Source organism: Callithrix jacchus, chromosome 6 (genome assembly GCF_049354715.1).
Source record: "Callithrix jacchus isolate 240 chromosome 6, calJac240_pri, whole genome shotgun sequence".
In the NCBI taxonomy this organism is placed as follows: domain Eukaryota; kingdom Metazoa; phylum Chordata; class Mammalia; order Primates; family Cebidae; genus Callithrix; species Callithrix jacchus.
Window position 1 is genome coordinate 51087029 of NC_133507.1, and position 26137 is coordinate 51113165.

The 26137-nt window shown below is 38.8% G+C and overlaps 1 protein-coding gene and 1 long non-coding RNA gene across 2 annotated transcripts in view; one reads left to right on the plus strand and one right to left on the minus strand.

The window, feature by feature from the left end:
• The window catches only part of LOC144576627 (pre-mRNA-splicing factor CWC22 homolog), a 57713-nt gene extending 40702 nt beyond the window's left edge, over nucleotides 1-17011 (minus strand). Inside the window, 2 exon segments of the mRNA XM_078327330.1 lie at nucleotides 2745-2882; nucleotides 16164-17011. Of these exon segments, the coding sequence (XP_078183456.1) occupies nucleotides 2745-2771 (27 nt within the window). The 5' untranslated portion in view covers nucleotides 2772-2882; nucleotides 16164-17011.
• On the plus strand, nucleotides 1096-26137 carry LOC118154548 (uncharacterized). The gene is made up of 4 exons (XR_004744555.3): nucleotides 1096-1378; nucleotides 19574-19782; nucleotides 19901-20127; nucleotides 25618-26137. It is a non-coding gene; the product is annotated as an uncharacterized LOC118154548 (long non-coding RNA).

Consider the following 26137-nt stretch of genomic DNA (forward strand, 5'->3'; position numbering starts at 1 on the left):
AGAGAAAGAGAGAGAGAACAGGAGGAGGAAGAAGGGGAGGAGGGGAGAATACAGGGGAGGAGACAGAGAACAATAAAACTGCATGACCTCCTTTCTCTTTACAAGGCAAAGAAATTATTTTGATTACATTAAGGAGAAGGCCTCATTTCTGTGCTAATGATTTTTAACATCTGTTGTGAGCAAGAGGAAGAGACCAAAAATATTCAAGTCGTGAATAAGAAAGATTTCATAAACATGATCAAATAACAAGTGACTGGCACACATAGTAAGTGCTAACAGGAGATCTTGAGTAGGAAATAATCACTGTGGCACAGGGTGCTAAAGGATGAAAGTGGGAAAATGGGGCTTGAATTTGGCTTTGGTAGATGAATAGAATTTCACCGAGTTAAAAATTACTTTTGGGTATGATTCAAATAATAAGAACCCGAATTTCCCTATTTCTTTTATCACAGACTTTAGATTGTAAGCCAGTACAGTAGCTGAAAATACTATACAGTCAGAATTACCTTTAAAATTTTTCTAAACTGTTCATGAAGTAGAACAAATATGATGATATCATGCAATCAATCATAGTCTACAACAACACAGAGACAGCATTATGAGGAGACAAGGGAAACAAGAAGCGTGAATCCAGAGGCTTTCAGGATCCACTAGACTTGAAGAGAAGGAGGGAGGAAAGGCTGGAAGAGGTGGGGAGCTTGCTAAGGAAGCTACCATAAAGTTCAAGGGACAAACAGGGGATTCTCAGTTGAAGCATTATGAACCTAACATGTGAGTCCTCAGAACATCAGTGAAAGAGCTGAGTGTCACCTAAAGTAAGAATGAGCATCAACCCAGCTAGTGCACCTGTTGTGGCTAACAGAAAGGAGAGAAATGGAAGCAGACCAAAGAGAGTTGGCTGGGAAAGCCAAGCCACTAAGTGTGAAGGGCATGCTAAATGAAGTCACTCACTCCCAGGCTGCGGGGGAAAACGCCACAGGAGACCCATCAGGACCAAATGAGGGAAGCATGGAGAAGCAGAGGCTAAGAGGAACTGAAAGAGGATTCTGAGAAAGGCTATACATTTCTCCCTTTGAGTGAAAGGCCTTAAAAGATCTGAGTGCTCTTGTCTAACACGGCTCTGTCAAGAGCCAGTTTTGCACAAGGTCTCCTTTCTTTTATTATGACCCTGGCTCCTAACACAGAATCTGCCCCCTACTGGGACTTAACAAATTAACTGTTTAAGTAACAATGGACCAATGAGTACAAGTCACAAAAGGGCTGATTTAAGAACAATATACAAGGGTTACTGACAGATGGAATTACCTTAAGAAACTGTGAGCCCCATGCCAAAAGAGATACACACCAAGCAGAGGCTGGATGTCTAACTACCAGAGAGGTGGGTGAGTGTCTTCTCACACTTGACAGAGGCTGGAAAAGATGGCAGCAGCGGCTGTCTTACTCTACAAGTTTATCAGTTCAGCTTAATAAGCCCCTACCACAGAGCTTACTGTCAAGGAGCTTACAATCTACTGCTTCTCTTTAAAGAAAAAACTTTAGGGTTACACAGCTGGTAAAGGAGAGGGAGGAGTGCCTACAGTTATAATCAAATAAAAATACAGTTCCCCCTTTATTGACTCCATGGCCCAAAAAGTGATGGCTTGGTTGTAAATCCATGCAGTTGAACAGAAAAGGAAGTTGAGTAGTTTGCTCACCTGACAAGTTCACTCACAGGCAAAACAATTTTGAAAGCAGAGGGAATTACTGGTCCCTGTTACTGCCCTGACCTCACCTCCTATAATCCTCCCCTTCTGATACCTGCCCCACTCACTCGAGATTCTTTGCCTTGGCATTTGCTGTTCCTGCCAAGCACACTCTTTCCCCAGATATCGGCATAGTTAACTCTCACATCTTCAAGTCTCTACTCAAATGGGTATCTTTTCAATGGGCTCTACTAACCCCTCTATTAAAAACTGCAACCCCTCAATGTTGAAGCCCCCTACCCAAATTCTATTTCTTTAATTCTATTTCTTTTCTCCATAGCACAAGTCTATTACTTAACATTCTAACATAATATATAACTTACTTATGTTGAAGCCCCCTACCCGAATTCTATTTCTTTTCTCCATAGCACAAGTCTATTACTTAACATTCTAACATAATATATAACTTACTTATCAAGTTTATAATTTAGTCTCCTCCCCACAACAACTATAATGTAAACTCCAAACAAGGATTTGTTTTATTCACTACTTTGTTCAAAGTTCTCATAACAATCATTAGAACTCAATATGCATTTGTTGAATAAATGAACATACACTATCTAAAGTACAGCACAGAATAAAGAGCCCATCTATTCATAAGAAATATGCAACAAAAGGCTCACATTATAAACAGATAGGCAGAAATTTCCCTGCTCTGTTTGATCACTCACATGATTTATGCAGGCACTGATGCATGCACGTGTACACACACACACACACACACACACACACACCCCTGCATGTTCTCTCAACTGCCCTCTTGCACACTATTGCTTCCATATAGCTAAGAATCTACATTTAAAGTTTAAGTTGGATGTATTAGGTTGGTGCAAAAGTAATTGCGGTTTTTAAAACTGCGAAAACTGCAATTACTTTTGCACCAAGCTAAGTACCACCCTACTGTCTGGCTCTACTGTCCTAATTACGTAAATGCATTTATATTTAAAGAATAGGTAATCGACTATAAGCTTACATCCTCTATTTTAAGTTTTGAACACTTACTTTTATCTGTGCCACACTACTTTTCATTTCTGTTGCCGTTGGTCCAATAAATCAAAGACTCCTCCAACTGGTTCAAATAGCAAGTCCCCAACGCTCTGAATTCCTTGACAGTTTACTTTTTCTGTCTGCAAATATCACCTATAAAATATACCAAAGAAAGCTCTGTTAACACCAATGAAGTGTGTAAAATGATGACATTTCTTCTACACAATGGGCATTTAACCCTCTTATTTGTCTTAATCTATAAACAAATACAACAACTAAATAAAAATTTTAAAAATCCTTAAGTAGTTACACATAATAATGTATACCTAACATATACTGGCAGAAAAAAAAAATCCGTGAATGAGAGAACAAGCAGAAGGTTATATTATTCTAAGAACGAAGAGAAACAAAAGTTAATTTAAAAAGAGATGTCCTATAACTTTTTTATTAAAAATGCTCTCACAGTGAGGGAGATATACACCTACATCATAAGATAGTATTGGGATATTATTTTTAAAAAATTGAGAAATCAATGATAGAAGAGAAACTATATAAACTCAGTATAAAAATCCAATGTTTTTATATAGACTAAGAATGAAATGCCCTATATCCTTGCAATAATAATCATTAAGAAATAAACATAATCCACATAGAAACTGAAGGTGCTAAACTACAATAATTATGTTTCAATGTGAACCATTAATGGCACAAGGCTTCAGATATATACACATGAGATATGAGAACTAAATATCTGGCTCAGAATAACCTAGTCATCAGCATTAAACCTAAAATCTTTAGTTATCTTTTAATATTCTCCTAAGTAAATTTTAGTAATTTCTGCAAGGTGTTAAATTGATACTTATGTTCACAAAGAACTTCCATTTGAGTATTTTATTGGAAGTACATATCTCTATGGTTTATAGTTTAAGGCAATAAAATTCCAAAAATAAAATAGAAAAAAAAACATAAAAGGATTAAAACACATAGAGACTGCAGAGAAAGCAATGTACTTAGTACCAAAATAACTGAATACAAGTAGAAAAAAAATTAATTTCAGTGTTAGAAAGGGTATAACAGATTATCTGGTCCAATTCCTTCCTTTTAAAGAGAACACTGAAAGCCAGATAAGCTATTCCAATTATAAATTATAATACCAGTTAGACTTACAACTAGAAACCTATCATAAGGACACCCTGTTAAGTATTCCTCTCACTAGAACACATACAGAAATAGTCTTTACACTACAAAGTGATACAGAGCTGCTATCATTTGACGCAGCCAGGGATGTTTACAAATTACTAAGTCAAGTAATGTTTCTAGTACAATGGTTGGCATGGTGTCAAGGTTAAAGGCAAACTTACCAATCTATAAAATATAACTACAATCTAAAGCACATCACTGCTTATGTATGAAGCCTACAGTTAAGTAAACAAATGTGTGTAACTTTACATAATATGCTGATCAACAGGCTCTTTCTTCAATTAGTTATTATTGCAGTAGTTTGGAAAGCTCAGCCTTGTTTTTAGCTGGCAAGTTCTCCCCAAATCTTTCCTTTATACAAAGTTTTAAAGATTACTCTGGTCCTAAACCTAATGCCATACAACAGACCAGTCTATCTAGGACCTTACCAGGCCCACAACTATGATATTATTGTTTGAACTCAGTTTCAGAGGAACTTTTCCTACTGGATGCTATACCTTAGATAAATAATTGAGAAAATCCAGAATAAGTTGTGTAAAACATTTCATAAAATCAGACTCTGACAGTAGCAGAGAGGAGAGGCATGCCCCTCTACCTTAAACAGTCTATTCTGATATCACGCAAGAGTTACTATCTTAATAACTCTATATTATCCAAAGCAAAATAATAAATGTGTCTCAAAGGGGAAACAGAGGTTAGAGACTAGAAAGTTTCATACATATAATAATTACACTATTTTCCTGTAAGAACTTAAATAACAAGGGTGTTTTGGTTCCCAGTGCAACTGGGTAGCCTGTGAGGCACCCCTGAACAAATTTTTTAAAAGGGTAACTGAACTTCCACTTCTGAAATGGCTAGAAAGTTCCTACTGAACCCAATCCTTTCACAGACAACAACCATAAACTCTTGACAAAACACACAACAACCACCTGAAGGCACTGGAGAATCAACAAAAACAGGCTGAGTCTAAGGAGAGTAGATGCCCTGGAGAAAGGAGCAACCTGAGTGAGTTATCCCATTTAATGCAGCCTTAGTCTGAAGGCAAGCTGCAGTCTGTACCATGCAAGGGTGGCTAAAACTGATGAAAAGCTGCTGCCATTCTCATTTGAAGAACAGGAGGACAGAGTCTTAGGCAACCACAGCTGCTGGAAACTGAGGGGGAATCCAGGAGGGGAGAGAGTGAGTGAAGGGAAACCCCATATGCTGGGTATAAATTGTTCCCACATCTCTAACTACCTCTGAACCAACACACATACAAGACAGATTCCTGCCAACTGAACTAAGATTTGAACTGCTGCTCAAGAGACTAGAGTTTGCAATTTAAGTCCAACCAAGTTAACTGCCTAAAAAGTCACCACTCCTTAGAGGAATGTAAGGAAACCAAAGTCTCTGTAACATAAAAATAACAACAACCAGGAGACAATTAAAAATAACATTTAAAAATTGTGGTCCAATCTTAAGGGAAAACATAATCAAAACAGATCAATGCTGAGATGACCCAGATCCTGGAATGAGCATGTAAGATTTTTAAAGCATGGTTTTTAAAACATATGGAAAAATGCAAAGGAAAATATGCCTGGGAAATTTCAGCCAAGAGAAATGATAAAATAGAACCAAACAGAAATTCTAAAACTGAAAAATACATAAAATAAAAAATTCACTGAGTATGCTCAACAGTAGAATGATTAATGGTTAATAATAAAACTAATGAAAGCCAAAGATAAAGAGAAAAATCCTGAGAGCAGCAAAAGAAAAAAACAGCATATTATATACAGAAAATAACAATTCAAACTACTGCTGACTTCTCATCAGAAACTAAATAGACCATGTTCTCACACATATGCAGAAGCTAAAAAAGTGGATCTCATGAAGATAAAGTAGACTGGTGGTTATCAGAGGCCAGAAACAGGAGTGGGATGTAGAGGATGAAGGGAAAAAAGGAACACAAATGTATGTATTACCACTGAATTGTACACTTAAACATGGTAAGAATAGTAAATTATATATATAAATTATATATATAAATTTTTAAAATTCATATATGTATATATTTTTTAATTCATATATGTATATATATAAATTTTTTAAATTCATATATGTATATATATATATAAACTTGAAAAAGAAACTATAGAGACTGGAAAATGGTGAAACAATTTTTAAAAGTGTTAAAAGATAAAAACCAGCAAAAACAATCTTTAAAGAAAGAAGGAAGACATTTACTGATTAAACAAACAAAATAACTAAGAGAAATTAAGATAATTTATCACCAGCAGACCTGCACTAGGAAACAAAACAAACAAAACAAAACAAAACAAAACAAAAACGCTAAAATAAGTTCTTCAAGCTAAAGGGAAATGAAACTAGATGGAAACTTTTTCAGAAAGAAATGAAGAATACTGGAAATGACGAAAGACTTTCTCCGGAAATACGAAAGACTTTGTTTTATTTTAATTTATCTAAAATACATAGGACTCTTACAGCAAAAAAATATGTCTTGAGGGATTATAATATATGTAGCTGGAGTGTGTATATATATATATGGTATATAGAATTAGCAGTCAAAATGGAGCTACACTATGCAAGGTTTCTACATCTTTTGTGAGGTGATACAATATTGACTCTAAGTACATGACAAGTTAAGGATATATATACTGTTCCCTACAGTAATGACTAAAAAAAAATGTACAAAGTATAGTGTAAAAGCCTACAAGTTAAAATAGAATTTTAAAAAATATTTAAAACAGAAGCTACCCCTCTCTCACCTCAGGATGAGAACTCTATAGGGATAAAACCGTTAGCTGGATTCAACAAGCTGACTCTGTTGAAACCAAATTGCATGACTCTTTCCAAAGGTCCTGCTTTTATGGCTATAAAGGTATAGAGAGCCATAAAATTCAAAACTTTACTCAACTTACTTTTGCTCAAAGATATTGGTATTTTTTCCCTACCTCTGCTAGCACAACCATTTATCATTTCTAATATATCCTTTATTACCTTTAAACCCAGTATTATGCATACATACATCTGTTCCCCAACAAATAATACAGCACTTCCATTATTTGCCCAGCATCTTTCTAGGCATTGGATAGGCAACAATGAACTACCCTAACAAAATCTCCTATTCACATGAAGTTTACATTCCAGGTATAAAGCAAATCTATAATAAGGAAAACACTAAGCCACTCAAACAAGGTGACAGGTTGGGCTTTTTTCCTACATGTCAGTTATTTTTTTTTTTTTTTTTTTTTGAGACAGAGTTTCGCTCTTGTGACCCAGGCTGGAGTGCAATGGCGCAATCTCGGCTCACCGCAACCTCCGCCTCCTGGGTTCAGGCAATTCTCCTGCCTCAGCCTCCCGAGTAGCTAGGATTACAGGCACGCGCCACTGTGCCCAGCTAATTTTTTGTATTTTTAGTAGAGACGGGGTCTCACCATGTTGACCAAGATGGTCTGGAGCTCTCGACCTCATGATCCACCCGCCTTGGCCTCCCAAAGTGCTGGGATTACAGGCTTGAGCCACCGCGCCCGGCCTACATATCAGTTTTAAATCACTACTTAACAGTGTATAACTATAGTTTGATATCACTATATTAAAAACAACCTGAATCATGGACACATGCATGAGAGGAGAATTACTTCTACATATATTGGGGCCCACCTCGGACTTACTGAATCAGAAAATGGGCAGAAAGTGTAAGGAAAAGACCTGTGCATACTTGCTTTCTGAAAGTATTCCCAAGGTAATTCTAAAATCCAGCTTTTCCCTGAGTCTCCTCAGCTTTTCAATTCTACATAAGAGACTTTGGTTCTTAATTTGTTCTCAAATCATGAACCACTTAGCCAGAATATGGAGACCCCACAGCCTACCTACTTTACAGTGAAGAACTTAGTCGTAAATCAATTGGAAAGGGACACAGAAATTCCAAATGTATTAATGCTTAATAATTCACAGGTAAGAAGTGCTCTTTAAACCTGAGAAATTCTGGGCACGATTCATAATCACTTACACAATCTTATTCAATCTTCATAATTACCCTCCTCTGGTGCTTTTTTTTAAAGCCATGTTTTCCAATGGACAACTGAAGTACAGCAGATTCAAGCAAAATCTGTCCACATGAATCACACCCAGTAAATGGCAGAAGCTAAGATTCAAAGTCAGGTTTATCTGATCAAAGCCACACAGTATCGTGTCCCAATGAAAACACCAACACTAATGAATTGAAGTCAAAATGGTACATTATAAAATGTAAACAAGTACACACTCTCCTATCCAGAAAATTATCCTAGCCTAAATTGATCTATTTGCTCAAAGTTCCAGACAGCAAAGACTGTGATTTAATAGAACAAAGGGCTACTTCTTTTCAAACAGTCACAGTAATTTTAAGGATTCCATATTTAATTAGCATACCTAGAATTTATTGTGGCCAGGCATACTACGAGAAAAAAAAAAATCACTTGACTCTATTGCACAGATTTGGCATTTTCCTTTGCTTGTCCCCTGGGGTCTTAAACCCAGTTCCTCTTCCCAACCTCCTTACCCATTTTAAAACTAGCAATTTCTGTGCATTTTATTTCAAATTACCTTACATATTTAAATTTAATGAGTTTTCTTTCTGATTGGTATCATCTTTCCCCTTCACCCTTCATCAGCAAATAATTTCTGGCAATAAAGTACAATCTGTCACATTCCCATGTCTCAAAATGGAAGTGTGAAAATGACAACACCGTAAAATAGACTATCACAGCTCTAACAAAAAAAGGAAGAGTACTGTCATTGTCCAGATTTATACAGAATATGCCTCTTCTGAAATTCTGAGTTCAACATATGCATGCTAACGCTCAGAGTAATTGGAAATTCCTGAAATGAGAGCGATTTATCTAGAGTTTATAGCTCTCTCTGCTCTTCTAAGCATCACTATGTGAATTTTATGGTGAATTATTAAATTTCCTTCCCCTTCTCACAAGAAAGCAACTCAACAAAACCACACCTGCTCTCCTGAAGAAGGAGGATATTTTCCAATAGTTGATATAGTACTCATGAGAGCACTATTAAAAAAAATGAGAGTTTCTTTCTTTCTGTTTCATCAGGCATTAGAAAGCAAACTATTTAGTAGCATTTATAAGAAGTACTTCAGACTGTTAACTAGAAGCTATAAAATTGTGAATTCTGCAATTATCTCAAAATTTAAGAAAACGAGAAAATATTCAACTAATGGCTGAAATGCACTGCTTTCCACACGACTTCAGTAGCAAAACACTTCTACACTGTCACTTCGGTGTTCTCAGACCAAGTTAGAGGAACTTGCTGCAGCATACTATCAGAACATTGCTAATGGAGGGAATCAACAGTGCATTTCCTTTAGTTGGCTCCTCTGGCTTCTAAATAGTAACAGGTTTGGTAAATCTCAAACATTATAACAGAGTTCAAATTTAAAATATATATATATATACATATTTTTATATATATATAAACCAAAACCTAAGTGGCAATATTACACAAAAAAAAATAAAAACTGTCTTAAAATTATTCTGAATGCCAAAATATAATAGGAGGGAGATAACCGGATTCTCAGAAAATCCCCCAACAAGAGCCAAGCCCCTAAGGAATGGATTTTCCTTCTCAGGAAACAAATACAAGTAACAGATTGGCTTCACTCTTGAACAATATAAAACAAGATTGCTATGTACTTTCCGTATCTGTACTGAGGGAAAATTTGTTTAGGAAAATCATTTCTTGCTATTTTTTTCTTTTTTCAAAAATATTTAGGTATTAGTGAAAAACGTGCTCCATGATATACCACATAAGGTAAGGCAAAAAATACATAATTTGATGTCAACATAGAATCACAATTTCAAGAAAATAAAAGGGTCAACATACTCCTGTCTCTTCCTAGAAAAGTCACCAGTACAGGTTGACAATCCTTTATCTGCAATTCTAAAATCTGAAAAGCTCTGAAAATACAAAGATTTTTCTTAAGCATGTGGCAACTCACTTGAAAGCAAAATGTACTGACTTGACACTGAATGTGACTTGACACAATGCAGAAATATTAGTGTTTGATTAGAGGATGTTGCTCCAGGCCCCAAATGGGGGATTACTTAATATGCAGTACAGGAGCTGTATTTTTCTAAAATCTACAAGATTCTGAAGTCAAAATACTCTGGCTCCAAGAATTACAAGTAAAGAGTTTCAGAGCTCTACTCCCTGGTTTGCTTCCTAGTCACTGCATATGCCAGATGTGCTCTCTGACTCATAATCATTTGAATGACTAGATTCCCAGGTTCAAGTACAGGGCTAGAAGTTCTGCAGGTGATTCTGGACATTGTTTTTTTGGAAAAGATAAGTAACATAAAAGCATTTGACTGGTCTGCAACTCTGTGTGGCGAGTAGACAGCCCAAATTTTGAGACACTTCAAGACCGTAAGATGGAGGGGTGAAAAAAAAAGATGTTTTAAAGGACCCAATGATATCCATTTCAATCAGGCAAGAAATAAAGGGTATTCGAATAGGAAAGGAGGAAGCCAAACTGTCTCTATTTGCAGACGACATGATAGTATATCTAGAAGACCCCATCGTCTCAGCCCAAAAACTCCTGAAACTGATAAACAACTTCAGCAAAGTCTCAGCATACAAAATCAATGTGCAAAAATCACAAGCATTCCTATACACCAATAGCAGACTTAAAGAGAGCCAAATCAAGAATGAACTGCCATTTACAATTGCTACAAAGAGAATAAAATACCTAGGAATACAACTAACAAGGAACGTAAAAGACCTCTTCAAGGAGAACTACAAACCACTGCTCAACGAAATAAGAGAGAACACAAACAGATGAGAAACATTCCATGTTCATGGTTAGGAAGAATCAATATTGTGAAAATGGTCATACTGCCCAAAGTAATTTACAGGTTCAATGCTATCCCCATCAAGCTGCCAAGGACCTTCTTCGCAGAACTGGAAAAAAACACCTTAAACTTCATATGGAACCAAAAGAGAGCCCGCATAGCCAAGTCAATTCTAAGCAAAAAGAACACAGCAGGAGACATCACACTACTGGACTTCAAACTATACTACAAGGCTACAGTAATCAAAACAGCATGGTACTGGTACCAAAACAGAGATATAGACCAATGGAACAGAACAGAGGCATCAGAGACAATATAACATATCTACAACCATACAATCTTTGATGAACCTGACAAAAACAAGCAATGGGGCAAGGATTCCCTGTTTAATAAATGGTGTTGGGAAAACTGGCTGGCCATGTGCAGAAAGCGGAAACTGGACCCCTTCCTGACACCTTACACTAAAATTAACTCCAGATGGATTAAGGACTTAAACATAAGACCTGGCACCATAAAAACCCTAGAACAAAATCTAGGCAAAACCATTCAGGACATAGGAGTAGGCAAGGACTTCATGACTAAAACACCAAAAGCATTGGCAACAAAAGCCAAAATAGACAAATGGGACCTAATCAAACTCCACAGCTTCTGCACAGCAAAAGAAACAGTCATTAGAGTGAATCGGCAACCAACAGAATGGGAAATAATTTTTGCAGTTTACCCATCTGACAAAGGGCTGATATCCGGAATTTACAAAGAACTCAAACAGATTTACAAGAAAAAAACAAGCCCATTCAAAAATGGGCAAAGGATATGAACAGACACTTTACGAAAGAAGACATACATGAGGCCAACAAACATACGAAAAAATGGTCATCATCACTGGCCATTAGAGAAATGCAAATCAAAACTACATTGAGATCCCATCTCACACCAGTTAGAATGGCGATCATTAAAAAATCTGGAGTCAGCAGATGCTGGAGAGGATGTGGAGAAATAGGAACACTTTAACACTGCTGGTGGGAGTGTAAACTAGTTCAACCATTGTGGAAGACAGTGTGGCAATTCCTCAAGGCCTTAGAAATAGAAATTCCATTTGACCCAGCAATCCCATTACTGGGTATATATCCAAAGGACTATAAATCGTTCTACTATAAGGACACATGCACAGGAATGTTCATTGCAGCACTGTTTACAATAGCAAAGACCTGGAACCAACCCAAATGCCCATCAATGATAGACTGGACTGGGAAAATGTGGCACACATACACCATGGAATATTATGCAGCCATCAAAAACGATGAGTTCATGTCCTTTGTAGGGACATGGATGAATCTGGAGAACATCATTCTCAGCAAACTGACAGAAGAACAGAAAATAAAATACCGCATATTCTCACTCATAGGCGGGTGATGAACAATGAGAACACATGGACACAGGGAGGGGAACACTACACACTGGGGTCTGTTGAGGGGAATAGGGGAGGGACAATGAGGGGGGAGTTGGGGAGGGATAGCATGGGGAGAAATGCCAGATGTGGGTGAAGGGGAGGAAGGCGGCAAATCACACTGCCACATGTGTACCTATGCAACTATCTTGCATGTTCTGCACATGTACCCCAAAACCTAAAATGGAATAAAAAAAATTATAAAACAAAGTCTTAAATTTCAAACCTGTACCGTAACCCTCAACACTCTACTTAATATATGCCTGTGGTAAAAATAGTTCTTGTGCTTTTAATCACTCACTGAATGCTTCCTTCTTCACTTTTTAAGTTTGTATTTGTGCACAAGAGTCTATCTTTGTGAGGTTACAACAATTGAAGAATTTTGTACAGGAAAACAGGACCAAAAAAGTGATGAGGCTAGAGTCATAGCTGATATTTACATTCAGTGACTGAGGAAAGCTGGGTGCAGTGGCATGGGCCTATAGTCCCAACCTCAGCAACACAATGAGATCCCATCCGCCAAAAAATAGTAAAAGAAGAAAAACTAAAAGTGCTTACAGAGAAAATAAGGAAGTATGAAACTAAGAGAAACAAAGTATGGTTGTGGTCTTTACTTAAGGCAGTGCCTATGTATAGTCAGGAGATACATAATTACACAGCACACAAAGCACTGAGGACTCTGTCCTAGGGTAAAGAAGAAACCTCTAAAAATGTCTAAGAGCTACAACAATGTTACAAACAAAATATAACTGAAAAAGAGGGTTGGGGACACACAGAAAGAAGTAGGTCTTAAACCTGAGTCTTGAAAGACAAGTAGAAATTATCCATATAGAAAGGGGAAAGAGGTCATTCAGTAAATGACAGATAAGCATGTGTAAAGAGACAGAGAATTTGCGGATTCCAGGGTGTATGTGAATAAGAAGGAAGATGCAAGACTCATTAAGCTCCACTACGAAAGGCTCTGTATGAATACACTGAATCTTCAAGGTTCTTGGTCACTGTTACATATCCAGAACGTAGGACAGTGTCTGCTACTTAGTAAGTTCCAACTCTAAAATTAAATAAAAAATGGGGAGTGTATATTTCTGCTGATTACTCCTATTTTTTTTTCCTACAAAGAACTCCCCATGCCATTTTGTCAACTTACTCATCAAGGAATACAACAGCAGCCTTGTCTCACCTTTTAACTCCTACTTCTTGGAAATACTAAGATTTCCAAGTTTTAGTGCATCAAGACAGCACTATCAGATGCCTCCTCCTATTAGTCTTCATTCCATGTTAACCTGTGGAGCAGCTTGAAAACACTTCCTCATTGAGTGAGATGAAAAAAATACTAGTTCCTTTGCAGGCACTGCAAGAGGAAATCCAACCCTGAAGGTGCAGTTCTTTCAACTTACAAAATCAAGCCTAATTACTGAATATGCCATATGCCTTCATCATACATTCAAACCATTCTCTCCCACCCCAAATCTGCTCCTCAGCTTGCCTAATTAAGTATATGGGTGAATACATTCTGCCAACTTTCATGGCACAGCTTTGAAAGTCACCTTTCTGATTATTTCATTAGAAAGCCACTTAGTAAACCACATTCTGGTTTAAAGAAAACCTGGAGGTGTTGGCCTCCATAGAGAAATTTAGCCCCCAGACATGTAAGCACTGCATTCTACTACAGAGGCTCCTGTAGCCAGGTCTAAAATAAAGCTAACCTGACAACTATTTCAGGAAGGACTCACAAGGTAGCTTTTCAGGTGGAAGTGCTGAACTCTGTCTAGCTCCACCCATTTATAAGTTAGACTGAGAGACAGATTAAACATGAGTCACCAGTGAGTTCCTCCTTCCCACCAGCTAACCCATTCTCCAGAAGTTAATATGTCCCAAGGCCAAGGCAGCCAATACCCTGATTTTGGTATCTGTTCTCTGGGAAAGACTTACTAACTTGACTATATATAGTAAAGCCTTGCTTTAATCCATGCTTAAAGTTTGCACTTTGTTATAGGCATTCAAATGTCTCTTCCAATGTCCACTGGGGAATGTATATACTGAGAAAAAGTATAAGTCTGGGAGTTTACTAAAACTAGTATGCTCTGTGGCTTAATTGTTCTACCACCTTCCCATGTTCGGATAAACAGAAAAGCAGGGAAATTCAACAAGGAAGCCTTCAAAGTTATCAGTGAGATCAGATGTATTATCAATAGCCACTACTTTCTTGGACTAGCTCCAGGTACCATGAACAAACGATGACCAAGTCAGGGATATGACAGGTAGTACAAAATTCCATCTAAATACAGGTGGACAATAAATTGAAAATATTATTCAACTTAAGGCATGGGCATATGAAATATAAAATGTGTCACTGTGTTGTCTTTTGGGTGGTCTCAGGTACAAGCCACTGTAGGTCGCTCAACAATGTATGAGCACTGGGAAGGAAAGCTAACTTCTTTTTTTTTTTCTTGAGACAAAGTCTCATTTTGTCCTCTAAGCTACAGGGCAGTGGAGTGATGTCAGCTCACTGCAACCTCTGCCTCCAGGGTTCAAGTGATTCTTGTGCCTCAGCCTGCCGAGTAACTGGAACTACAAGCTAATATTTTTTGTATTTTTAGTGGAGATGGGGTTTCACCATGTTGACCAGGCTGGTCTCTAACTTCTGACCTCAAGTGATCCACCCTCCACAGCCTCCCAAAGTGGTGGGAATACAGGTGTGAGTCATCGCGCCCCACCAGGAGCGTTAACTTCTAAAAATTCAGCAGCTGGGAAAGCTAACAGAGCTAAGAAAGCTGGCTTACAAAAAACAATTAGTCTAGGAAGTGTCAGAACTTCAAAAAGTGAGTGAAGATAACCTATCCAAAGCAGGGAAGGATGTGGTGTCATAATAATAAATACTAGCTGGCCACGGATCAAATACTTTGGAGCAAGGAGGGCATCAAACCTGATTCTGAGGGCAGGGGAAGGACTAACCATAGTATGTCTAAAGGATGGGCTAAATCACAAGTTCTCAAACTAACTGGCATGAGAATCACTGGAATGCTTTGGAAAAACAAACAAACAAACAAAAATAAAATCGTTGGGCCTCCATTTCCACATTTCTGATTCAACAGAACTGGGGTGAAGCCCAGTAATTTGCATTGCTAACAAGCTTCAAGGAGATGATGCTGCTGATTCAGAACACATTTTTGGAAGCACGAGACCAGGATATTAGATCAAAGTTCTTGGCCTTTAACTTATAACCAAGACTGTCTCAGAGCCGCAGTCAACTGAGTTGGGAAAGACTCCATAAAAGTGACATGGACACTTAAAACTGGAAGGACATTTAAGGTGGAAAGGCAACATTCAGAACCAGAGAACAAGAATAGAGGCACAGAGAGAACTCATCAACTATATCATCGTAGTAATTTACAATAATATAAAGCGAACACAGTGTATCCGGCACTGTGCTGAGTGCCTCATCAGCATTAGTTTTCTTTAAACTCCAAAAAAGACAATCCAATGAGGCAGATGAGGTAATAACACAATACCTGCCTCATTGGATTGTTTTCAGATGATGAAGCTGACACTAAAGACCTTAGATAACTTGCTTCATGTGACAGACCTAATAATTGCTGAATAAAATTGAAATATTTGGTCTATCAGGCCATCACCCAGGACCAACACAAGTGAGTTTCCTCCTCCTACTGATACTGCCTGTTAAATGCTTATCCTGGTCAAAACCACACTTTTAATGCAAATTTTCAATCTGCCCTTCCATAGTAGGATAATTTATGTTAACTTGAATTTCCAAGCAATCCTAAATACAGGTAAGAGTTAGGTTAACTGATCTGCTGAGGACAAAGTTTGCTTGTTTATCTATTTCGAGTCTCTGCACACTTAAAAATGCAAAGGAAACGCTTAGCGAATTCTTGCATCTAAAATGGCCTTTCTCCAAATCCTGCCTTCTCCACTTACCTCAAAAGAATTGTGAAGATTAAGTAGAAACAGGTACCGCGGTTTCTGCAGTTAAACTCAGTGAAATTAACTATTATATTTCCATTACATAATGCTGCACTGTAGGACCCAGAGCTCGTTACAGAGGTGGAGCCTGGAAAGCCAAGTTTGGCAGTTACTACCTCACTAGAGCTGGATAAAGTATGACAGATAGATGAAGAGAACATAGGAGAAATGAAGCGTCTTCGAGACTAAACACTAGAACTTATCAGTATTTACAGGGCAAATAAATGAAGAAGAAACCACTAATGAAATTTCACACAAACAGTCAAAAGGATTTAAGGCCGGAAAAGGCATAAGAGTGCAAGCACTTCAACTAACTTTTAATCAACTACAGCTCATTAATCCCACTCCCTTGGCGCGGGGATCTGGGCACTAGTAAAGGGGCTTTCCCAAGCCCAAGTGACTCCAGAGGCTCTAAGTACAAAACACACTGTACACGAAACAACAGCACCAGGATTGGTGCAGGACTTCAGATAGCTCCAAGAACCTCACAAGGAAGGTCGGCCGGTCTGCGCAGGCAGTGAGTGAGTTAACACAGCCCATTCCCTCACCACCGGCTCGGACTCCTCGGCCCCAGCCGCTCTCACACCCGCCTCGCGGGCCAGTGCCCGGCGGGAAGAGAGCCACGCGCACTCCAATGATGCTCACAGCTGTACCAGTGAGCCCGCACCCACTCCTGGGCCTCTTTCACTTCCCACCCGATCCAGCGACCCGCCACCCCCTCTCCGGTTCGCTGCCTGCGGGGACTCCACCGACTTCAGATAATTACCTAGCGCTCCACCGCGCCGCCATTACACCGGACGTACGTCACTTCCTTTTCCCGACCACCGACAGTAGGAAGAATGCGGATAGTGAAATACATAAAAACTTGAGGCTCAATCGGCTTGACACGTTATCCTTTTAATTTATTTCAAATACCATATCATAATACCAGAGTCAAAGTGGTCGACCCAGTCACACTGCCTTCTTATCAAAATGGCGACAAAAAAGAGAAGTTGACATGAACTACAAAGTCCGAAATCCAGCGCCTAAGTTGACGGAAATGACGAAAGCGGAATTGTAGTTTAGCATGGAATGGCGCGGTGTAAGATGGGAATTGTAGTTCATACAGTTGGGCGCTAACGAGTAACATCCAAGGTGCTCACTGGCAGCCTAATAGTGTTTAGAGTCTAGCCGAATTTACTTTAATCTAAAACTATTTCTCCGCATTTAGGGGAAATTTTTTTTAAAGCGTCAGTTGTCACTTTTCCGTGAAAATATTAAGAGATTTTCCTGAGACTTTATAATAGAGTTTGACCAAGAGCCTAATAAGCAAAAATGTTACCAAATATTAAGTGCCTAATAAATTCCAAGACGTCCAGACCAAGAGAATGGGAGAATATTACATCATATATAGAGTAAAATAATGAGGAAAAACTAATTCTATAGAGACGACGTTGCCTCTCTTTTAGGTTAAGGTACCAACTGGTATGAGCTGAGAGTAAGGAGACTGCCTGGCTGAGTGGGAAGCAGTTTGTACAGAGTGCAGAACTTGGGCATTGAACAAACTGTTTCTTTAAACTTCACTTTTCGCTAGTAACAAAACCTAAAACTTCAACTACTTGCTCTTTTGGAAACTCTCTTCCTCAAACAAGAATATCTTTATATTTTCAAACCTTTCATAAACCAGGCCTGGTTTTTCCACACACTTCTCTATTACAATTTTAGAGTGCTGTGCTTCCGCTCCTTTCTGGAGGCAGAGTGTGATGATTAAGAATAAAAACACTGCAGTTGGACCACATATGTTTGAGTCATGAGTTCTTTGATTATTTATGGATCACTGGGGCAAATAACTTCACATTCTGTGCCCATTTCCTGATTTGTTAAATGGAAATACTAATATTACCCACCCATTAAGTGGTTTTTAGAATTGAATTAGTTGATTCACATAATGCATTTAAGATAATTGCTGGTATACAATAGTGTTAACTGTTTTATTTCATATTTAAGATATTTGGCCATTGTTCATGGCGCATTTTGGTGTACCAATACAGAGCACAGGAGACGGATCTGGAGATGAACATTTGTATTCATATATTTAAAAATCCACAATACTACCTGTGATGGTTAATTCTGAATTTCAACTTGATTGGATTGAAGGATGTAAAATATTGATCCTGGGTGTGTCTGTGAGTGTGTTGCCAGAGAAGATTAACATTTGAGTCAGTGGACTGGGAAAGACAGACCCAGCCTTAATCTAGTGGGCACAATCTAATCAGCTGCCAACAAATATAAAGCAGGCAGTAAAACGTGAAAAGGCGAGACTGGCCTAGCCTCCCAGTATACATCTTTCTCCCATGCTGGATGCTTCCTACCCTCAAACATTGGACTTCAGTTGTGAGATTCAGACTGGCTCTCCTAGCTCCACAAGCTTGCAAACAGCCTATTGTGGGACCTTGTGACCATGTAAGTTAATACTTAATAAACTCCCTTTTATATATATAATTAGTTCTGTCCCTCTAGGGAACCCTGATGAATACACTACCTCTACAACGATGAACAGAAATAGAAAAGATTGAGCAGAGAACTAGATGGAGCTGGAAAAGAATAGATTTGTCAGTTGGGTCCTTCAGGAAGCAGACACTGAGAAAGAATTATGAATGAAAAAGGTGAAAGGAAAAGGGAGGAAATAGTATTGGGCAGGGTAGCTCCATAATAAAGATGAAGAGGCCTACATTGGGATAAAATTTCTAGGCCCTTGTACCAGTTATTTTCAGTCATTGGCTAGAGCCACCTTAAGAGGAGTGTGGCCTCAACTGAAAACCCCAGGTAGATGTGAAGATGTGAACAGTTAAAGGCTGTCATCTAACCACACTGCTTGCAGCTAGGCTACAAGTAAGTCCTTTCCTGAAGAGGCGTCTGAGCAGCATGTCTCTGTGCCTGTCACGGTGCACCCATTACACCATGTGGATTCAGTCTCCATACACATTTTGGGAGCAGCTTTTACAGGGTTCTAGTGCATATTTCTTCCTAAAAAAGAAACTTAGAAGTGGAAAGTTGGTGAGACAAACTACAGTCCCCATCTTTGGGTCCTGAGTCCATTTCCTCTCTTCTCTACTATTCATTCTAAATTTCCCTTGCTGTCCACTACCATCTCTACTTCTCTCTGTGGTCATACTGGTGATATAAAACTCCAATTCCTGGGAAGTCTGAGCACCTGGTAGTGATCATCTTCTCAGGTAGGTGTTGCTGCATTTTTTCATTAATGGTCATTATAGGGTAAAGGATTACCAAGAGATGCCCAAGTGCATCACCTAAGTATCACCCATATTCTTACTTGTTCCCATTGTATAACAGCAAACCTGTCTCCTCCTGCTGTTTGGATTTAGCTACATCTGATGAAGCATTGATTCCTTTCTTGCCTACTGGTTCCTAAACTCTAGAAGTTCCATGTTCCCAGCCACCTGCTAAGCTTAGTTCCGTGGGACACTGTGTTGCCTAGCAAGAATATACCACCTTTGGGGATTAAGACCTCTAATTTCACAGAGCTCAGAGTTGCAGGAACTCTATGCCCCCCAGCAGGTCATTGGGAAAAATGGTAAGTTGGGTTATATTCCTGTTTTCATCCCTTGTTTCTTGGACCCAAGTATTGTTCCTATTAGGGGCCCTGCATTCTGAGAGACAGTACCTCATTCTTACAGAATATTGTCTTCTAGCTGGTACTTCAACTGAACCTTCAGCAGGCCATTCCAGTGCTCTATTTGGCCACCGGCTTCTGGGCATGCAGCATGTGATACAGCCAATGGAACCCATGGTCACAGGCACGTCTTGCACCACCTTTGCTATGAAGCAAGTCCTGCTTGGATGCTTCATTGTATTATATCCCATATCTGTGGATCAAGCATTGTGGAAGTCTCCAGATACTGGTGCTGGATGAGTCTTGGTGAGCATAAAATGCAAATGCATACTCCAAATAATTATTCCCATAAAATTGAACTGCTAGAATGGAAAGATCTCAATATAGTATAGCCTACTTACCACCAAGTGTCTACTTGGTGTCAAATCAAGGATCAGTTTCACAGGTCAAGCTTTCAGATGAGGTAGTAAGTAGGTAGATCAGCTGTGGTAAGTGGACTTTTTGCTGATGCACCTGTGCATATATTCCATTTTTGCCACCCTGGCCATTTTGTTCTTGTACCGATTGTGCCAGCACTGAGGTGGCCACTAATAAAGACAAGTTGACATCAACTAACTGATTAATTTTTCTACATTTTTAAGTGCTTACTCAATAGATCATACCTTCTTGTGGACATTGATGTGTGTAAAAATATCTTCACACTGTTTGCCCACACTAATATGTACATTCACATTCCTCTAAGACCCTCAGAACTCTTTGTCTGCGATCTTCTAACCTCATTCTTTTCAGACCTCTGACCAGCCAGCCGGGATGCTTGTCATTTTCTGTAAGTATATTTATATTCTAACCTCAGGCCACCTGTTCTTCTACCGAAAGTGGATGACAAGGTGCACCATCCAAGCTTTGTTCATTAGGAAGACCGTTTCTCTCCACTGTCTTCAAGGCTATTCTTTAAGGCCATTGTAATATAAGCTGCTGCCCAATTTCAGCTTTCATCCACATACTTGGGCAACCCATTCATAAGCTAAGCTCAGCCATTTTTTTTTCTTTCTTCAGCTTCTTGTTCAAGACCACACTTCTGCCCCATATGGTTACCAATATGAACTGAGGGACAACTATTGATGCAACTATAATGATGATATCAGAATGTATGCTATCTGTTCCTGTAGATTGATTGTGGTCTTCTTTGTGCTTCATCCCAAATGTAATTCTTTCATCTTATGATTGATTACAGCTGAGCTGCCCAGAACTTATAACATGGTGTATTCAACAAGGCACATTCTTTTTTTTTTTTTTTTTTTTTTTTTTGAGATGGAGTCTCACTCTGTTTCCTAGGCTGGAGTCAAGGCACATTTTGTTTTGTGTCACTTAGTGTCCCACAGTCAAGCATTTTCTCTTTCCCAATAGCATTACAAGGGCCATTTTTCAAAAGACTTGTAGACCTTCATCTAGAAACCAGGCACCTTAACTGTAATTTTCCCACTGAGATTTCTATAAACTCCGTACTGCATCTTTTTCCACCACTGACACCTCTAGCATCATAGGATCTGCCAAATCATATAGTGCAGTGTCAAGGCTATTTTCACTACAGCTCAGTCCTGCTATAAAACTCTTTCCTGTGCCAGGTTGCAAAGTTGGCAGCTTTTTATGTCACCTGCTATATGAATGAGAAAAATATTTCTAGGTGTAGAGTATGTTGCTTACAGAACTCAAAGCAGCTTCCTAGGCATTGCCCTTTTTCCTTTTTTGAATGGGATGTAAGATATTGCAATTTGTTCTTTTATTTTGAAGGGGATATTCTAGCACACATCTGAATACTGGGCCCTTAACATCTTTAATAAAGAACCAGGTCCCTTTCTGATTCTTCCAAGGGTTCATTTCTCACTCCCTGGGACCCAAACCCCAAGCATGCTAGTAACCTCTTGCTAAACCTGTTTGATCAGAATGATATCATTGATATAATAAATCAATATAATATTCTACAGGATTTCCAAATGATTCCTATCTTTTTGGACTATGAGTGTGAATAGGAAAGTTAATATAGCCCGGGGGAAAAGTTTCCATGTATATTGACCTTTTATTTCATATGGACATGAACTATTTATTTCATACCAACATGAACTATTTCAAATTGTCTTGCTTGATCAGGAGAGAAAAGAATGAATTCTCCAAACCAATAGCACGGACCATACACCCGGAGCCATATTATCCTGCTTTATCAATGATACTATGCTTGGCAGGACAACTGCAACTGGGGGGTGTCACTTTGTTAAACTTTTGGTAGTTTACAATCATTCTTCTATTACAATTCATCTAGTTTCTGCAGAGGCCAGACTGTTGAATTAAATGGAGATGTGATGGGAACTATCAGCCCTGAATCTTTTTCATTTTTACGGGTATCATTAATTTGCACTATTTCCTAGGCACATTACATTGTTTTAGATGTTGTCTCTTGGATAAGAGAGGCAGTTTTAAAGACTTCTTCTTAGCCTTCCCCACTATGGTTGCTCTTACTCCATAGGCCAAGAACAATACATGGAAGTTGCTCCTACTATGAAATATGTCAATCCCAATTATTCACTTGAAGACTGGGTAAATAAATGTCCACTGGGTTGGTTTGTGAAACCAGTGGATTCATTGTGAGCAGATTCTGGACAGACTCATGGACATGACTCATGACCTCCATATGCTTCTGTTCCAACAGAAGAGCCATGATGTTGCTTCAGATCTTTAGGTATCGGTGTTACTTCTGATCCTGTATGCTATAGTTCCCAGAAGTGTGGGTATTCCCTTTCCCAATGAACAGTCATTCAAGTAAGTGGAAATGGATCTCTTTGGGGAAGAACCAGGGGAATCATTGCATGTCATACTTGAAATGATATCACAGGATATTTCTTCCTGAGACCCAGCCAAGTCTCAATACCTTGAAACCTGGCACAGATTCAGTAAGTGGGCAAGATATTGTGATTTTTTTATCAGTGTGACCACCGTCAACCTCCTGTTTATACGTTCTTTTCTTTCATTGCATATATCAAGCAGCGTCCTCATTGGAGGCCCATATATTTTGCACCTAGTGACACTATGTTTTATTAATCATCTTCACAATTCCCTCTTCGCTGTTGCTCTGACATCGTTGGTCACAACGATAATTGTGACCTACTCCACCCCCAACATTGGGGATTAAGTTTTACCTCAACCTCTCTTGCTCTTGGGCCCCATGATCTCCATTGGTACTAAGGAGCCAAGTTCTATGACAGCCTCTCCTACAGTCAGCCCTGACCTGTAGAGAAAAGCCAGCACTGGATGTCTTGGTGATGTTGGTGCCCCACTTACTAGTAAATTCCTAATGACTTTGCGGAATGATGTGTCCTCATGGTGTCCTGTGGAAAATAATTTTCTGGTAGACTTTCTGATCTCATATCCGCTCCAGCATGTCTGCTTTCCTGGGCTTCTTACTGCCTTCCTCCATTGTCTGCTATGGCAATCTAGGCATTTCAGTTTTTCTCAGCATAGGCCATCACTTTCTCCAGGTGTCTAGAGGTACCCTAGCAGGAAATTCGCTCTACCTCCTTGGATCCTTTCCAGGGAGTTTAATTATATCTCAAGAGAGTATGTTAAAGAGTATTTCTTTATCTAGTATTATGTTCTAGTGCTATATACCAGTGAAGTATTTTAGCAGTTGGGCTACTATATTGTGCCAGGGATTAATTGTGCCCATATGCTACCTATGGTGGGCTATCTCTTTTCACAGGTATTACTTACATTCTCAGAATGTAATCTGAGAGCCCTACAGAAACAACTGTATTAGGTACTCTGAACTATGGGTATTTTTGTCATTCTGGCAACGAGGGATCCAGTGTCAAAGTCTCAACTTATCACTTGTTTTTTGAATCATTTCTGGAACTGTATCAGTTGGATCCTCTAAGAAGCAGACACTGAGATAGAAACAGGAGTATAAAAGATGTATTCGAAAGTAATACCTGTGAAAAGAAAAGACAGGAAGCAAGATTGAGCAGAAAAACTCAGCAGATCATGATGCAAATCTGACAGGTCTTTGAAAGTTCAACAGAGAGGTTCAGAGCAAGGATTGCCTATTACAAGAGTCTTGCATTGGGGGAAATTTTAGGTCATTTAATATAGTTTGGATATTTGTCCTTTCCAAATGTCAGGTTGAAATGTGACCCCCACCCTCCAACCCATGTTGAAGGTGGGGCCTGATGGGAAGTGTTTGGGTTACAGCAGCAGATCTCCAATGAATACCTTTTGCCCTCCCCACAGAAATGAGTGAGTTCTTGCTCTATTAGTTCATGTGACAGCTGATTGTTAAAAATGGAATGTGCCCCCTCCCCCTCTCTCTTGCTCTATCTCTTGCCATGTAACCCACCTGCTCCCAACTTGCTTTCTATGAGTGAAAGCTTCCTGAAGCCTCACAAGAAGTCAAGTAGATGCTGGTCTCATGCTTACACTGCCTGCAGAACTGTGAGCCAAATAAACTTCTTCTTCTTCTTCCTTTTTTTTTTCAGAAATTATCCAGTTTCAGGTTTCTTGTCATAGTAATACAAAACAGACTACCGCACCATTATACCACATTCTTGCTTGGTCTTTGGCTGGGATGACCCAAGAAGAGTATGACCTGGGCTCAGAGGCAGATCTGAAGGAGTTAACAGCTGGAGGCTACAAGTCTGAATATAGGAAGGGTGCATTTCTATGTCTGCCATAATAGGTATCAGCATAAGGAGATACTGGAAAGAATTAGATTTGTTTGGTATGCTCCATATTTTTAAATTTGCTCAACACTATTATAAGAGTTGCATGGGAAGAACTGTCAAATCTAAAGAAATTCACAGCCTCCCCTAGGATCAGTTAATCTAAAAGTTTCAGAGATTGTAGATTTTTAAAGGAAGCCTCCAGAGAGTTATCACTGCCCTCACTGTTTATATTAAGTTCTCACTTTATAGGAAGATGATTAAAAATGTATGAAATGGCTAATGGGAAATTTTATTTCCATTCATTCTGATATTATTGATATTATAATCAATTGATCACAGCTATTCAGCCTCATTCTTAAGCAGATTTCTGTTTCCCTCTGAAGTTTGCCTCAAAACCCTAGTTTAGGCAACAGGCTAGTCTTTGTTTCTCCAAAGAATATAATCCAAGAGCCCTACAGAAAAGACTGTATTAGGTACTCTGAACTATGCGTATTTCAAAGAATAGAGTCTTGAGCATAATGTTCCAAGATAAGATTGCTTAGAAAAATTTCAGGCTATACCAATGGACCAAGTCAGGATTTCCAGAATCCCTTTCTGTTCAGAAACCATTATACTTCATCAAATCCAACTGCTTGATCCAAGGTCCAGTGGAATGAGTTAATTACAGCACATTTAAGCGAATGAGAGAAATTGTAATGTGGTTTATTCAGAATATATTTTTGGTATTAATTTTATATTCTATTTTTTCAGAGATACATAACAGATTCTTTTTTTTCTGAAGCTATCTTAAATCCTCAGTTTAGTAGACTCTTCCTTTGGGGTTTGATTTTCACTGACATGTAAGAATTGAAAAAGAACTATTTTTACCAAGTCTCTTTACTTTTTCATAGCAATATAATTGTTGCATAAGATAAATAAGAATATGTCTTCATTTTTACCATGTTATAACTGGACAAATCGATTGTGCAATGAGAGTATATTTGAAGTGTTACATTTGAAAATAATTCTTATTTAAGTCTGTATCAACAAGAATTGACTTTATATGTGGAGACCAGCTCATAAGTGACACCAGCTGTTGTCTTTACAGGGAAAGCCAGTACGCGGAGTAATGATCATTTCCTTGGAGACCAGAGCACCCAGGGTCATTGAACCGATCAAAGAACCCTACTAATTCCTTTTCCTATAACATTCAGATGCTACCTTGGAGAGGAGGTGGGAAAGGATGGATTGGACATGCTAGAAGGTTTACCAAAATACCTCAGAATCAATTAGGGTTTTTGTTGTTGTTGTTGTTATTTAGGGGGGAGGGCAGTACTTACCTTCAAGGTGGTGTTTGGAAATGTATACGGTCAGTTAAGGTTGCCCCCATTGCCAGAAGAGGCAGCTGCTGGCATTTTGTCGGGGAAGGAAGTTGGGTAAGGGAGACAGTAGGGGTGCTAAGTGTCTGTGCAGTTCTAGGAAGAAATGTCCCACCCAGCATGCCCCTTGGGTTATCATAAGGAATATGGAAATGTGCTGTTAAATCTTACAGTCCACTGGTTCTATTGAAATGACTTAATAGATTTCTTTTCCTCCCCTTTGTACAACCCAGGGGGTGGCGCTCTTGA